Genomic DNA, 12971 nt, shown 5'->3' with positions numbered 1-12971 from the left:
ACATGAAGCTGTCCAGTGAGCTGACTAAACCAAAAGCGAACAGCCGGCGGCTCCGGATCCGCAACCAATAAGGGCGATCCCGCTGCTGATGACTTCACTGCAGATCGTCCACTTTTTGTTAAGAACCCGTTGCTACCGCCAGCTTCCCCGACCGTCTTTTCATTTTGCTGCACTCGCTCGCCCTTTCATTCTCTTGATCATTTATCGGTCCCAGGATGTGGCCGGCTATCAGTACGAATTGAAGTGTCGGTTAAAAACATCAGGGTGGTTGGCGTTTTTCTTGCTCATTGATGATTCTTCGACCTTGTTATTGCCATTGCGGAGTTATGCTATCGTCAACTGTCATTTGAATTTCAACTTATCCTTCTTTCGTTTTTCATCCTCATGACGATACCAGCTGCTGCAGAAGCGCAGAAGCGGATGGCAGAAATGTCGAATGGATCCCCTGCGGGGTCGCAATTGAAGACGTCGACATGTACGTGTCTTTCAAGGACTGCATTGTTATTATGCAATGGACTGACTGACCCTCTCTGCAGCCTCCAAAACAACCTTTCATTTTGCAGCCGGCCTCCTCTCAGGACTGACTTCCTCGATCCTCCTCCAACCTGCGGACCTGCTCAAGACACGCGTTCAGCAGTCTCGAAAGACCGCCTCCCTTCGTACAACCCTTAACGCCATACTCTCCTCTCCACACCCCATCCGCAGTCTCTGGCGCGGTACTCTGCCGTCTGCACTCCGAACTGGTTTCGGATCCGCCCTATACTTCACATCCCTCAATGCCCTGCGTCAGGGCATCGCGCAAGCTGGGCCCCCCGGCGTCCTTGCCAATCCCGAACATGGGAATTCCCAAGCAGGTGCCCGCTCATCTGCGCTCCCTAAACTCTCCAACACGGCGAACCTGGCCACGGGTGCTGTCGCCCGAGTGGCTGCAGGGTTTGTTATGATGCCCGTAACCGTACTCAAGGTGCGCTACGAGTCCGACTACTATGCCTATCGCAGTCTGCTTGGGGCAGCCCGCGACATCGTGCGCACTGAAGGCTTCCGTGGTCTGTTTGCCGGATTTGGGGCGACCGCTGTCCGGGATGCCCCCTACGCTGGACTCTACGTTGTTTTCTACGAGCAGTCGAAGCGACGCCTCGCTGGTCTGATCGATTCGAGCGGAGGGGCCATCCCTCTCTCGTCCTCTTCCCCATCGATCAACTTCGCCTCGGGTGCCATGGCCGCTGGTCTCGCAACCGCCATAACTAACCCTTTCGATGCTGTCAAGACCCGTTTACAGCTCATGCCTGGCAAGTATGGGAACATGCTACGCGCAACGCGATTGATGATCCAGGAGGACGGAGTGCGTAGTTTGTTTGGCGGATTGGGTCTCCGGATGGCGAGGAAGGCACTTAGCTCGGCCCTTGCGTGGACGGTATACGAAGAACTGATCCTGCGAGCGGAAAATCGCTGGGCACTGAATGAACAAAAGATGAGTCTATAAGGTGGGCCTCAGGCGGTGATATGATAAGTACTGAGTGGGACCAGGAGACTCATATATATGAGAGTTCTATGCAGGTTCGCGGAACCGCTGTTTTTCCCTGTATGTCGTATGTACGATGATTATGATGATGCAGAACCTATATATGTACAACCATATTGGAATGGCGCTGTATGGACGTCGCGATTGTTATTTCCTTTTGTTGCTTTGAAGTTACTGCGTACTGGACTTTATTGATATCCCCTTGGGTAACGTTAAGCAAGGAATGTGAGATCACAACTCTACTCGTCAGGTCATTGATTTGTCAGGCTTCAGCAGAATGAAGCAAAGCATCTAAACGAAGAGAGAAACAGCCATAACATTACAATCAACTCAAGACAGGCCATTCATTTCATCGTGGTATCAACAATCGTCACTAACTTCGTCAGATGGGTGGTATATAGTCCGAATCCCCAGAGACATTCTTATACTCGCAAACCAAAAAGAATAAGACAACAAAAAGAGACAGCTAAAATCGAATGCCGGCATTCTGATAAACATCACGCATGCTTGAGCAGAAACAAAAGACTCAGTATGGGGAAAGTGGGGGAAAGCGGCGACGGAATCCAAAATACAGAATCAATCTCCACTGCGTCCAAGCTTTTGTGGCTCTCTTTTCCCTTTTTCCGCATCCCCGGATTCAGCTCACGTGAAGATCCACGATCGCCTGGGGCTCTTCTTGCGAACGAGATACATCTTGTCTTTGTTGCCCTTTTCGGGGATTTTGAGCTCGACTTGGGAGCTGGAGGTGTGTTCGATGAGTTTTCTTCCGCCGCGAATGCGCTCGGTGTGGGCGAAGAGTTCCTCCTGCACTTCTTCGGAGATGTACTCTTTGATCAGGATGTAGTTCCTGTCGTTCTGTGAAGGGTCAGTATGGTTCCATACCAGAAGCAGATTGCGATCGCTTCAGCATTTCACTGGAAGAAAAAAGATTGGGATCGGACTGGGGCGTTATTGACGTACTTTGTCCCATTCCCATGGCAGGTTGAAGGCATCCAAGGTCTCAGGAAGGAGGTATTTGCGGTGGACCTGGAAGTTGAGACGATGATGTTAGCATATCCAGGACAGTGAAGCCATGACGATAAGTAGATTCGGCCTCTCACCTTGACCCACGTCGTCTTGTTCTCCTCCTTTCGTCGGCTCTCCTTATCCTTGTTGATAACCAGGCTATCAATCTGCTCTTCGACGTAACCCAGTTCCTTTAGCCTCTCTCGGAAATATCTCTCTTTTTCCTCCTTCTCCTTCCTTTCCTGTTCCATCCGCTCCAGTTCTTTTGCCTTATACTCTTCGATGGCTTCTGCTTTGAGCTTTGCAAGCTCCCTCTGGCGTTCCTGCTCTTCCAGCAGTTTGCGGGCCTCTGCATCGCGGAGCTCTTTGATGATGCGCTCCTTTTCGGCCTCGGCTGCCTCCTTTTCTTCATACTTCTTCAGCTTCTCCTGCCATTCCGCTTCGCGACGGGCTGCCTCTCTCTCCTTGTATTTCTTCAATTCCTCCCGCAGCTCGGCCTCGCGATGGGATTCTTCCTTCTCCTCACGCCGTTTGATCTTCTCCCGCCATTCCGCTTCGCGGCGCGCTTCCTCCAGTTTCTTTTCCCACTTCTCCAGCTTCTTTATTCGGCCCGTCTCCTCTTCGTATCGATCCTCTCCCGGTCTCAGGAGACGCACCTCCGCGGTCCGCCGGGCAACCTCCCGCTCGAGCCGTGCAATCTCTTGCTCGAGTCGGTTCAACTCGAGATCCTGACGTGCGTCATTCTTCGCCAGGATCCGTTGGTCCACCATCATTTCCCAATCACGAACCGGCGGAGACGGCACGCGGGTGGTGGTGCGTGCCCGCGGCCGTCGATGTTTCTGTCGAGTCTCTTCTTCCGAGTCATCGTACAGAGTGTCTTTACGGGAGAGACGAGTCTTGCTCTTAGCGCGATTCCGGACGTCATTATTGATATCGACAACGAGCGTTGGTGGCTCCTCCTTCCGTCGTCGGGGCCCCGTCGATACCGAACGGTGGATATGGACACCGGGGCTCAGATAGGTATTGGAGAGATCTGGACTGGCACGGTGTCGTGATATGGAGCGTCGGCGGTAGACCACCCTCTTCCTGGGGAAGGGGATATCGATAGACTCATCCGTCTCACTGTACTCGGATTCCGATGACTCGGAATAGGAGTATCTCCTCGCCATCTTGGATCTCCGGTGATGATTGTTGCCTGAGATAGAAGGTACTCCGTATCTTTTAACTATCCCTCCTGGCCTGGCGGTTTTAAAGAATCACACCCCAACTTCAAGAAGACGGGGGGGATGCGATCAGCGGTCTATTTATTATCTATTTGACCTGGATCCCCTCCAGTCACAACGGACCGTCCGAAAGCCCTGAGAGAGAGCGTTGGTCCAGTTTCTCCTCGGACGGGTTGGGTGCAGTTGCGGATGCAGATGTGGGGGCGGACAGCACAGCAGGGCAGACAACAACAAAGACCGAGGCAGATCAAGGTTTCGCGATGAAAGATATTCTTCTTTTTTTTTATTGTGTGGGATCTAGCGGGAGAAGATCACACACGCACGAAAAAGGCAGAAGGGGGAAATGAAAAAGAAAAGAAAAGATGCGAAAGTCGTCGTAGAGTAAGTAATAATACAATGGCGGGGTCGTCTGCTCGTATCTGGACCGGCTCAGCTGGACTTTGCGGCGGGTGGGCAATGGGGCAATAAGAAGAATGGGAGGGGGTGGTGACACGATAAAATGGGCATGGGGGCAGAAGACCGATCCCTTTTTCTTCTTTCCCGCTGGGAATGAGGCTTCTTATGTGCCTACTCGATAGTTCGAGAGTGATCATTAGTGCCAGCGAGGAGTAAGTACTCCGTATGGGCTATGGAGATCGGAACAGTCGATCGTCGAGCTGGCCAGCGGTTCGAGAAGAGGCGTTCGCTGTCCAACTAACCAACTGAACCACTACTTAGATATCGGGCTCCATCCGTTATTGACGATCGAGCAATCGTGAGATTATGAAACGGGTTCATGGCGCCGAAGGCTGGTCCACTTACAGGGCAGTGTCGCAGGAGTCATAATCTAAGATCGTATTGGGCCGTAGAGGCGCTTATGGTAGAATATACCTCCAGTAAAATAAGTACCTACTCCTAAGGTACGTACAGTGGCGCAGACCTTTTCTCTTTTTTCTGCTGTTTTCTGTCTTGTCCTACATGTTGATGTTTCGCCGCATGGGTAGATCTACAGTACTTACACACATGTTGAGTGAGTGCATCCTAGCTATTAAGTAACTATTTGTTGGATGCACAGAACAGTAATAATAATAACCAACCACTCCGCACATACCCTTCTTTCCGAGTATGCGAATTAGAAAAGAACAACTTAGAAGAACATCCTCCCGGTACCTTAAGTCGATCATGTCCTTTTTCAGAGACAGCAGTAACTAAGTTACTGGGATAGCCCGATCCTTTCCCTTTCGTCCACTCACGTTGGGTATCTAGGTAAAATGACGATTATTAGGTTCGCCCTGGCGCTGTAATACCTTGGAGGACGGCGCTTAGGGTATCTAATCTACTTTCTGAGTGAATCTTGCTCTTCGCCTCCTGCAGGGGGGAGTGTTTCAAGGTGTATCTATCTGTAGGTTTTTCTGCTCTTGATTGATACAGAACATCGTTGTGGCTGGTTTTACGTATATTCTACATTAAGAAACATTTCATATAGCCAGTGATCATCCATTCGAATCATGACCGTGGAAACAAGGCACTCAGCAAGCTGGCCCAACAACACGTGGTTTGATATTTTTTCTCCCAGCGCCTGAAAACAGACAAGGCCACTTTCGTGAACCACATGAGGCGGTTCTCTGGTGTTCTACCAAGAGTATGATATCCCGTCGGCGCGACTGACCGAAAGGCGTGACTGTGGACCGAACCAACCATCTTGCTGCCCGATTCAACCTCTTCTTGCAACATGCAGATGACCCAAAAGCAAGCACACCGGATCTCGCTGCTGATAAGGCGAGACAAGCCGGTGGCGAGCTCTGGGCAGCTATTCTGGAGTATCTTTTCGTGAGGCTTCTAATGCTATATACATACAACGTTCCCACATTGGGAATATGATGGGAAAAAAGAGTATGGCCCGCCCGGTATTGCTGGTCGGCAATAAGGCGGGGCTATCCTATAATTTGCATTGAAGACGGTCAAGTCGCCTCGAGTGTGGTTTCCTGACTCCCAGACAAGACAAGTACTTGACCATCGCCAACGGCTGTTTTTTCTCTCATTTTGAATCTGAGATTTTGATCCACGAGCACCCTCTCCTGGGTGGAAAGCACGTGGAAAGGTCACGGTAGTACAGCTTGGATGGAGTTTTGACCTCAACTCGTCATCCCAGCCAGAGAAACACCAGCCCTTTCTGAAAGAACGAGACATGTCTCGTAGCTCATAGCTTGATTTTACGCCCTCCCTCCAGACTTCAGAATCTGATCGATATTATCCACGCTGTTCTTGTGCGTCGTCTCGAGGTAGTGTAGCTTCTTCTCCAGATCCGTTATATCCGTCTTCAATTCCCTCGTCTCGCTCTCCAGACGCTTGTTGACGCTCGAGATCGGCGTAGCTACGAACCTACAAAAACGATCGCCAGAACCGGCCTGTCAGTCTTTCGTTCACCAGCTTGGATCCGGAGTTTCTCCAGGATCGCCAATCGCGACCACCACCACCACCACCACCGAGTGTGCCCAAATCACTCACATCTTTCCCACGCCCTCGTACACATTCGTCTCCTTCGGTAGCCCACCAAGCTCAGTAGATGTAAGTTCCAAGAGACGAATATCCCGCTGCTTCGCGCCGATCTGGGCCTTCACGAGCCCAAGCTGCTGCTGCGAGACGATGGCTCGCGACTCGATCTCCTGCACCAACTGTAGCCACGCACGAATCTTAGCCGCTGAGACTAAAAATAACATGTGTACCTACCTCCCTGGGGACGGTTTCATGTTCCGACGTACCTTCTGGAGCGCTTCGTTGGGAATCGACATCTTGGGATATTGGCTGTTCGTGTTTTTTGCGTTGTTGATACGTAGGTTGCAGGTGGTAATTAACACGGAGCTGTTAGTTTAACTACGGTAAGGCGCTTGCTGATGAGGGGAACCCGAACCCGTCTTCTCGCGTTGGCCAACCCCACCAAGGTAGTTAAGTAGAAGTAGTTACTACAACACGCAACTTGAACTGGTGTCGAAGGTCGGAACTTTAATCAAGAGCAAGTATTTGAGACGCGAGAGAATTTTTTTCTTTTCAAGGGGCGGTATTAAATTCTCGATAGCGTTGGTATGAGTAATTATTCTACCGTGTCGGTCAGACCTGACGGGGCGGGAGTCTTGACTTCAAAATCCGGATGAACTCGCTCTTCATTGATCTTACTCTGCATGTTTTATAGACCATCCTACTTGTTCCTATCTGTCTTAGAATGGAGCCTGGTGAAGATAGACAATTAACGTATAGAATACACAAGTTTCAAAATATCATGCCCAGATCGTTGATGCTAGGTAGGCATATAACTGCACAGTGATACTATCTAGACGATACCTTATGCTATACCTATCCCCGATAGTTCCATGACACCTGGTTATTAACTGGTAAAATAGACAAGAATAGCAATTAGTAACTACCCATAGATAACCATCGTAACCTCCCTCACATGAGCGTGTGACAGGATTAAGCAGATCATAGTTATGAATGTACCGGAGTCACCCAGGATAACTGAGTTCCTAATGCATCGCTCCGTTTTGCCTTGTCTTTGATAAAGAGAAAAAACTACAAACTCCATCCGAGATGACTTTTCTAATCACCGAGAAGAAACTCGACTTGTGTCTATGAGTGGTCATTTCAATTCAGTTCTCGGGATACGTACAAGTGGAGATTTGACTCAATTCCAACTACTTCGACTCGCTAATCTATAGTATAAGGAGCGTAGGAAATTGCATATGCGATTCAGAATCTGACATCGCAGCATTAAGGAAGACTAGAATAGAGCCAACGAGGCCTTTCATCCACGATGGTGCGATCTGAAATCCATGCGAGATTCCAATACCCAGGTTGGGGCAGGATTTCATTTCTTATCGTATCGTCCGTCGCTCATCTCGTCGGAGCAACCAAGGGTGTTGGGAGAATCTCAGTGGGATCCTTTTGTTAGGTCAACGCGTGGTTCAAAACCTCAATCCTCTGGAGCGTCGCTGTTCCCGCTATTGCCTGCTGCGATACCTGTACGTAAACAGGACAAGTCGTCTCGAGAGAGCCTGTTGGGGCCTGTCGGGATCTCCTCGAGCGTCTCAAGACCGCTTGCTGCCGCTACACGCCTGCTGGAATACTCATACTGTTGTAGGGAGAATTGAATTCGTCAGTCCTATTCTTGAGATTCGGCACCAGAAGATCATGAAGGGATGAGTAAATATTTTAGCTGCTATTAGCTTCCGCTTTTACAGATAGTAGCTACAGCTATGCGCTTCGTGTTCAATTCACGGCCCAGAAAATCAGCAATGTGAGATTAGTAACACGCAGAAGCAACCAAGTACATACAACCATCCTGGGCTCTTTGGCTAACGAGAACGTTCTCTGCCTTTCAGCCTCTCCTTGCCAGTTACTCTCTTAAAAGTCCCCATAGTACAGCACATCCCCCAACTATGTCTTGAGTGCCATCCACTTCGTAGCAATGACCGCGAGGAAACCACACATTGGCTTGTAAAGGCTGAGTTCAACACATCAGGAGACCTGAGGCGCCTCTTCCCACAGCTGGACCAATGCAAGTAGATGCAAAATTGCCCCGGTGGCTGAGTTGCGAGCTTTTTCTCCCGTCCATATCGTCAATCACGACCTTGCCGTCAAGGCCTGCGTCGAATACCGACAGAACACGTCGGAACACAGGGGCATTTTTAAGCAATGGCAAAAGGTTGACTGCAACATGGATCTTGGAATGGTTAACTACAGCGCTCCATCATATGCAGTTTCTCAGAAGTTTCTGGACAGCACAATGCTTTCATAGATCCGTGAAACTTACCAGCCTCATGATCGACCATTCTTTGCTCATAAATAGAATGCTAGATCCAGGATCCAGGATGACCAAAAGGAGACCTCTTTTTTTGGTCGAGTGGTTTGGATATCCAATACAGAACGTCGAGATATTCCTGACGACGCACATCGTCTACAGTAGCCACCTCACTGTATCTGCAGAGATGAAATCGTATTCAAAGGTTCACCCTCGGGGTCGATGGCTACCAGCTCTGATCTGAGTTCATTACCCTGCTGGTAAGATCGCTTCACGAAGAGGAAAGGAATGAATAGGATCGTCAATGCAGACTGCGCCGGTCGGGATGGATCCCGACCCTATTTAGCCATTAGTTTTTCCGCGCTGTATAGGAGTTACTTTGAAATGTCTGTTAACTCACAGTTTGTCTGCTGGATTCTGGTTCCCCGCGGCCCCCCAGGAAGAAATATTAAATTTGACGTTGAACGCCATATTAACGAAAGGGTTTTGAGTTATTGAATAAATTAAGTGAATGGTATTAAGTAATGTAAACAATGCTGTATAATAGCACGGTAAGAAGAAAGAAAAGAAAGAAAAGCATCTAATCTGCCATCGAATCTGATATCGAATGTGGCAACAGAGACATATAATTATTGATGTATTGAAGAAAAGAAAAGGAAAAAAAGAAGAGAGAGAGAATGAGAGAGATAACAAAACTGTGGCGGGGAAGTTTACTGTGCCCATTGTTGCTCTCTCACGAGGAAGGTACTAACGAATTCTGCGGTTCAACACAGGAAGTAGCTTTTTTTGAACCCAGTCCAGGTGAGCTCAAATTCAGAAGAATGTAGTAACGAATAGGCAAAGTATGGTAAAACGGCAGGTGGACTTGACTCGTTTGTTTCGACGTCTGGGGATAAAAGCGACGTAGGATATTTGCCAATGTAGTCATGGCTAGGTAGGTAGCCTTTCGGGTTAATCTTGATGGAAACTTGGATCAAGTTGTGAAAATGGTGGTAGCGGGGAAGCTGGTGCACATAGGGACCAAGCAATTCATCCAAATTCGGTCCTTCTATAATAAGAGATCGCTACTGGCTATATCGAGAGAACTTGAAGAGGTGTAGCGGCGTAGTTCGCTCCGTCTTTCTCGGCGTTTGGTGGGGAAAGATTGGGAGAAAAGCATAGCCAGAGAGTCTGTCGGCGGTTAATGAGAGGGAGAGAAAGATGAATGGGGACGGCGGATGCGCAGGCCAGTGAATTATACTCGCCGGACTTTCGACAATGCTATCCTCAGATCCGATACTCCTGGAACTCTGAGAAGCATATCATCGTCTGGAGTTGCGATCCGCGGGATCCTACTAACAAACCAGATATAATAATCTAAGATCAGAACATCAGCGATATATTCATCTGTGCTACTGTAAGATTTCCTATCGAAAAAGCTTTACGTAATCGATTCGCCAGGAGACCAGTAGTCACTACCGCAGAGCGATTGGGTTATCGATTCACCTGAAGGTCCAATCACTACTATGGAGTAACTTCAGTATCTGTTGTTCAACAAGAGGGTTAGTCACTACCACAGGACACTCTAGACATCCAGTCAATGGAAGAACTAGTCACTACTGCGGTGTCGCCTCTCGGCAGCATTTAATCTTGGTTCTCTTCTCCTTTTCCTTTCCTCGACATAGCACTGATGGTATACGCCCCATGGCAATATTGTACATCTCTATTGCGACATCGTTACACAACTACATTAATTAATTCCTGTTCTGTGGACGTTTATTTATTGCTTGAGGAAAATACTTAAAGGCAGTTCCTCGTTTCTTTCGAGCCTAGCTCTCATCTTCGTCGCGCTGTTGTGGGTGCCGTGCTTCTGGGCCATGGCAGCGATCTAGTCTCGGTAATTCGATTGGGATAAACTGAGAGGATAAACAGCATCGTAATACTCGTGACAATTGTTATAGTCAAGGGATCCAACTTCTCCTGGTTGACCTGGTTTATATTCTTTATACACATACATTTGTTGACAATCCTGGACTTTGTGCTATCGACAGCCCGAAAGTGGGCCAAAAATCTGGCCGATAGGTTGTAAGTCAGCGAGCCTTTTGAAGATAACTCTTATACAGTGCAGAAACAACTTACTAATGGCCAAGTAGGGCGGTTCCAATCAGATGACCTGCAGGAATTTGAAGATAACTCTTATGGAGTGCGGGAAAAAAATTTAAGTATGCTTTGGAAGTCCTGCTTATAAAAAGACTGTTACTGACCATATTGATAGAGCTCGAGGACAGCACCCCGGCTGTATATTCTTTTTCCTTTGTTTCTCTTCAGTGGGGATGTTGTTATCACTTATACTGCAGTAATACTTAACCATATTTACTCATCTTTAATGGAAGGGATCGAATTCAAATCCTCATTGACCTTCAGGCAGTTCATTAGTGGGTTATTTCTATACTTTCTTCTCATACTTCTGAGAGAATGGTCCGACAATCTCGCGGATTCCTAGTAAGTAGCAGGCATTTGAAGGTGACTCTTTCACAAGAAAAAGCTAATGGCTAATCACTACTATCATAGATTAGGCACACATTCTTTTTAAATTCTAAGGTCCATTGGTAATGGATACCTTAAAAATCGAAGGCTCAATAACTCCAGAAAGCCGGTAGACTTAATAATCCTTTTATATTCATGCTACAGATAGCAAAGAAAATGGCTCGACAACTCAGCGGATCATTTGTAAGTCAGCAGCAATTTGAAGATAACTCTTTCACACTGCGGAAAAACTAACAGTGGCTAAATAGTGCGGGGATTCATGCAGACTGGCACCGCCCACCAGTGAGAGCCAGGGGCATGGTCGAAGTCAAAAGACCTGCCCCCGAAAATAGGAGATGACCACATCCATACTCACTACATATTGAATTTATCAAGTCCCCACGAGCAGCTATCCGTTCGTTTCTTGGCGTTTGGCGTTTAGGGGGCCCGACTCTCTGACGGGCACGCCTGGTGGCATTTCGGGTCTCTCACGTTCTGGATCGCATTGTTGGTGCTGTTCGTCGAGTGCCGGTAGGTCAATTGGGATAAACTGGGAGAATAGGCATGGAAGAAAGTTCCACGGCATGAATTATCGATCCTCCACGGCATGTTCGCTGGCTGATCTTATGGATGTTCTTCCCATAAGCATTAATAAATACTAACTAATATATAATTAGGCCCACAAATAAATTCGTCGCGCATATCTTTGCAGGGGCTGCTGGCGTGGTACTACTGATACTACTAGGCGCTGCGGTGGCGTACCGAATGTATGTACTCCGTACTTAATCCTTCACTTCTTTAAGTACAGGTACTAATTGATTGTTTCTAGAGCGTCAATGCCGAAAATACACCTATGGTACTTGATTGCCCTAAGCTGCTTCACATATCAAATACTAGTATAGTACTAACTAATCGGCGCTTAGGACACGTACATGTAATCTCGCTGTCGGTCTACGGAAGCGGCGGGAACGCAAGAAAGAGTTGACATATTTTTTACTGAATCACGAGAGATATACTAGGAACGCATCTAAGCTCTAGAGGAAGCGAAGTCGCCTGCACACCAGCCCTTTATATCCCATATAGGACCTGCGGGCATCTTCCTTTCATTCCCAGGAGCTTCGCCCTCAAGTTGAGTTCAAGCAAGCCTTAATATAGCTTCAGATCTCCATGTCCAGAATTTGTCTTGTTTCTCACTTTCCAAAGACTGTTCCTGAGAGAATTACCCTTGACGTACTTTAGACTATTTTTTTTCCTCTCTGGATGCCTATACTGTCACATCATCCTTTAGCCTTTTATAATCCTCATCTGCTGCACTTCTGAAGCGGCCAATACAAATCCCATGGCTTCAACCAAGAGGCTGCTAAAAGATGACAACAAGATATACAATGTGAAAAGACCCGGAACAAGCGACTAGCCTGTACATTTCGCGGAAGCTCTTACTTTATTTGGAAGCCATTGCTGCCTGTTTCCGGTACAGGGAAAGGACGATGTTCTAGTGGTTGGGAGGTTCCAAGTTCTTTTGCACTCTGCCTCTTTAAAAAGGTTACGTCTGCTTATTCCGAAACTGAGGTCGAACATCCTCTCAGTTGGTTATGGGCTGTCACTGTTCAGGCAAAAGTTCACTGTTCAGACACAAGTTATCAGCACAATTGGGTCGTTGATCGCCTCACATTCGCCACTTGGATATCATAACAAAGCGTACGCCCAGGTGATCTGTCAATCATCCGTTTGGAGCAGGTCCTTTGCATCCTAATTATAGGATAGAGCCCATTAGTAGATCGCTAGGATCTAGATTCTTTGTACGTTATAGAGATAAATATGGAGTCAATCTCCCTCCTAGGTCTTAAAATCAAGCAAGGAAATCAAGCAACCTAGGTAGTAGCTAGGAGGTTCAAATCATCATATCGTTGCTTCCGTGCGCTTTTAGATTCGACACTAGACT

At 47.9% G+C, this 12971-nt stretch overlaps 5 protein-coding genes across 5 annotated transcripts; 2 read left to right on the top strand and 3 right to left on the bottom strand.

The window, feature by feature from the left end:
• Positions 1–108: 108 nt before the first annotated feature.
• On the top strand, positions 109–1919 carry C8Q69DRAFT_85117 (mitochondrial carrier protein). The gene is made up of 2 exons (XM_028634107.1): positions 109–475; positions 537–1919. Exons 1-2 carry the CDS (start codon positions 385–387, stop codon positions 1481–1483), a joined length of 1038 nt encoding a protein of 345 aa, XP_028482283.1. The 5' UTR covers positions 109–384; the 3' UTR covers positions 1484–1919.
• Positions 1822–3878, bottom strand: C8Q69DRAFT_85107 (hypothetical protein). The gene is made up of 3 exons (XM_028634106.1): positions 2623–3878; positions 2483–2548; positions 1822–2369 (listed from the first exon to the last, which is right to left on the bottom strand). Exons 1-3 carry the CDS (start codon positions 3694–3696, stop codon positions 2160–2162), a joined length of 1350 nt encoding a protein of 449 aa, XP_028482282.1. The 5' UTR covers positions 3697–3878; the 3' UTR covers positions 1822–2159.
• Positions 3879–5942: 2064 nt separating this feature from the next.
• C8Q69DRAFT_509759 (Prefoldin) lies at positions 5943–6521 on the bottom strand (the record flags this gene model as incomplete). The annotated part of the gene is made up of 3 exons (XM_028633126.1): positions 5943–6111; positions 6238–6404; positions 6492–6521. The coding sequence occupies 3 exons, from the start codon at positions 6519–6521 to the stop codon at positions 5943–5945; spliced, it is 366 nt and encodes a 121-aa protein (XP_028482281.1).
• Positions 6522–8844: 2323 nt separating this feature from the next.
• Positions 8845–9488, bottom strand: C8Q69DRAFT_85022 (hypothetical protein). Its single transcript, XM_028634104.1, has one exon. It carries the CDS (start codon positions 9245–9247, stop codon positions 8921–8923), a length of 327 nt encoding a protein of 108 aa, XP_028482280.1. The 5' UTR covers positions 9248–9488; the 3' UTR covers positions 8845–8920.
• A 1490-nt stretch (positions 9489–10978) lies between these two features.
• Positions 10979–12067, top strand: C8Q69DRAFT_447313 (hypothetical protein; the record flags this gene model as incomplete). The annotated part of the gene is made up of 6 exons (XM_028629197.1): positions 10979–11005; positions 11195–11233; positions 11472–11560; positions 11707–11796; positions 11859–11885; positions 11953–12067. The coding sequence occupies 6 exons, from the start codon at positions 10979–10981 to the stop codon at positions 12065–12067; spliced, it is 387 nt and encodes a 128-aa protein (XP_028482279.1).
• Between the last annotated feature and the right edge of the window lie 904 nt (positions 12068–12971).

The sequence above is a fragment of the Paecilomyces variotii genome, assembly GCF_004022145.1.
Source record: "Paecilomyces variotii strain CBS 101075 chromosome Unknown C8Q69scaffold_12, whole genome shotgun sequence".
NCBI classification, from domain to species: domain Eukaryota; kingdom Fungi; phylum Ascomycota; class Eurotiomycetes; order Eurotiales; family Thermoascaceae; genus Paecilomyces; species Paecilomyces variotii.
Note: the sequence above shows the minus strand (reverse complement) of the source record. Positions and strands in the feature narration are given on the sequence as shown.

Bases quoted from the DNA above. Each gene is read 5' to 3' on its own strand.
- C8Q69DRAFT_85117 (XM_028634107.1), top strand. From the start codon at position 385: ATGACGATACCAGCTGCTGCAGAAGCGCAGAAGCGGATGGCAGAAATG. The intron at 476-536 runs GTACGTGTCTTT...CCCTCTCTGCAG, and splicing joins GCAATTGAAGACGTCGACAT to CCTCCAAAACAACCTTTCAT.
- C8Q69DRAFT_85107 (XM_028634106.1), bottom strand. From the start codon at position 3,696: ATGGCGAGGAGATACTCCTATTCCGAGTCATCGGAATCCGAGTACAGT. The intron at 2,549-2,622 runs GTGAGAGGCCGA...CTCAACTTCCAG, and splicing joins ACAAGACGACGTGGGTCAAG to GTCCACCGCAAATACCTCCT. The intron at 2,370-2,482 runs GTACGTCAATAA...ACAGAACGACAG, and splicing joins TGCCATGGGAATGGGACAAA to GAACTACATCCTGATCAAAG.
- C8Q69DRAFT_85022 (XM_028634104.1), bottom strand. From the start codon at position 9,247: ATGGGCACAGTAAACTTCCCCGCCACAGTTTTGTTATCTCTCTCATTC.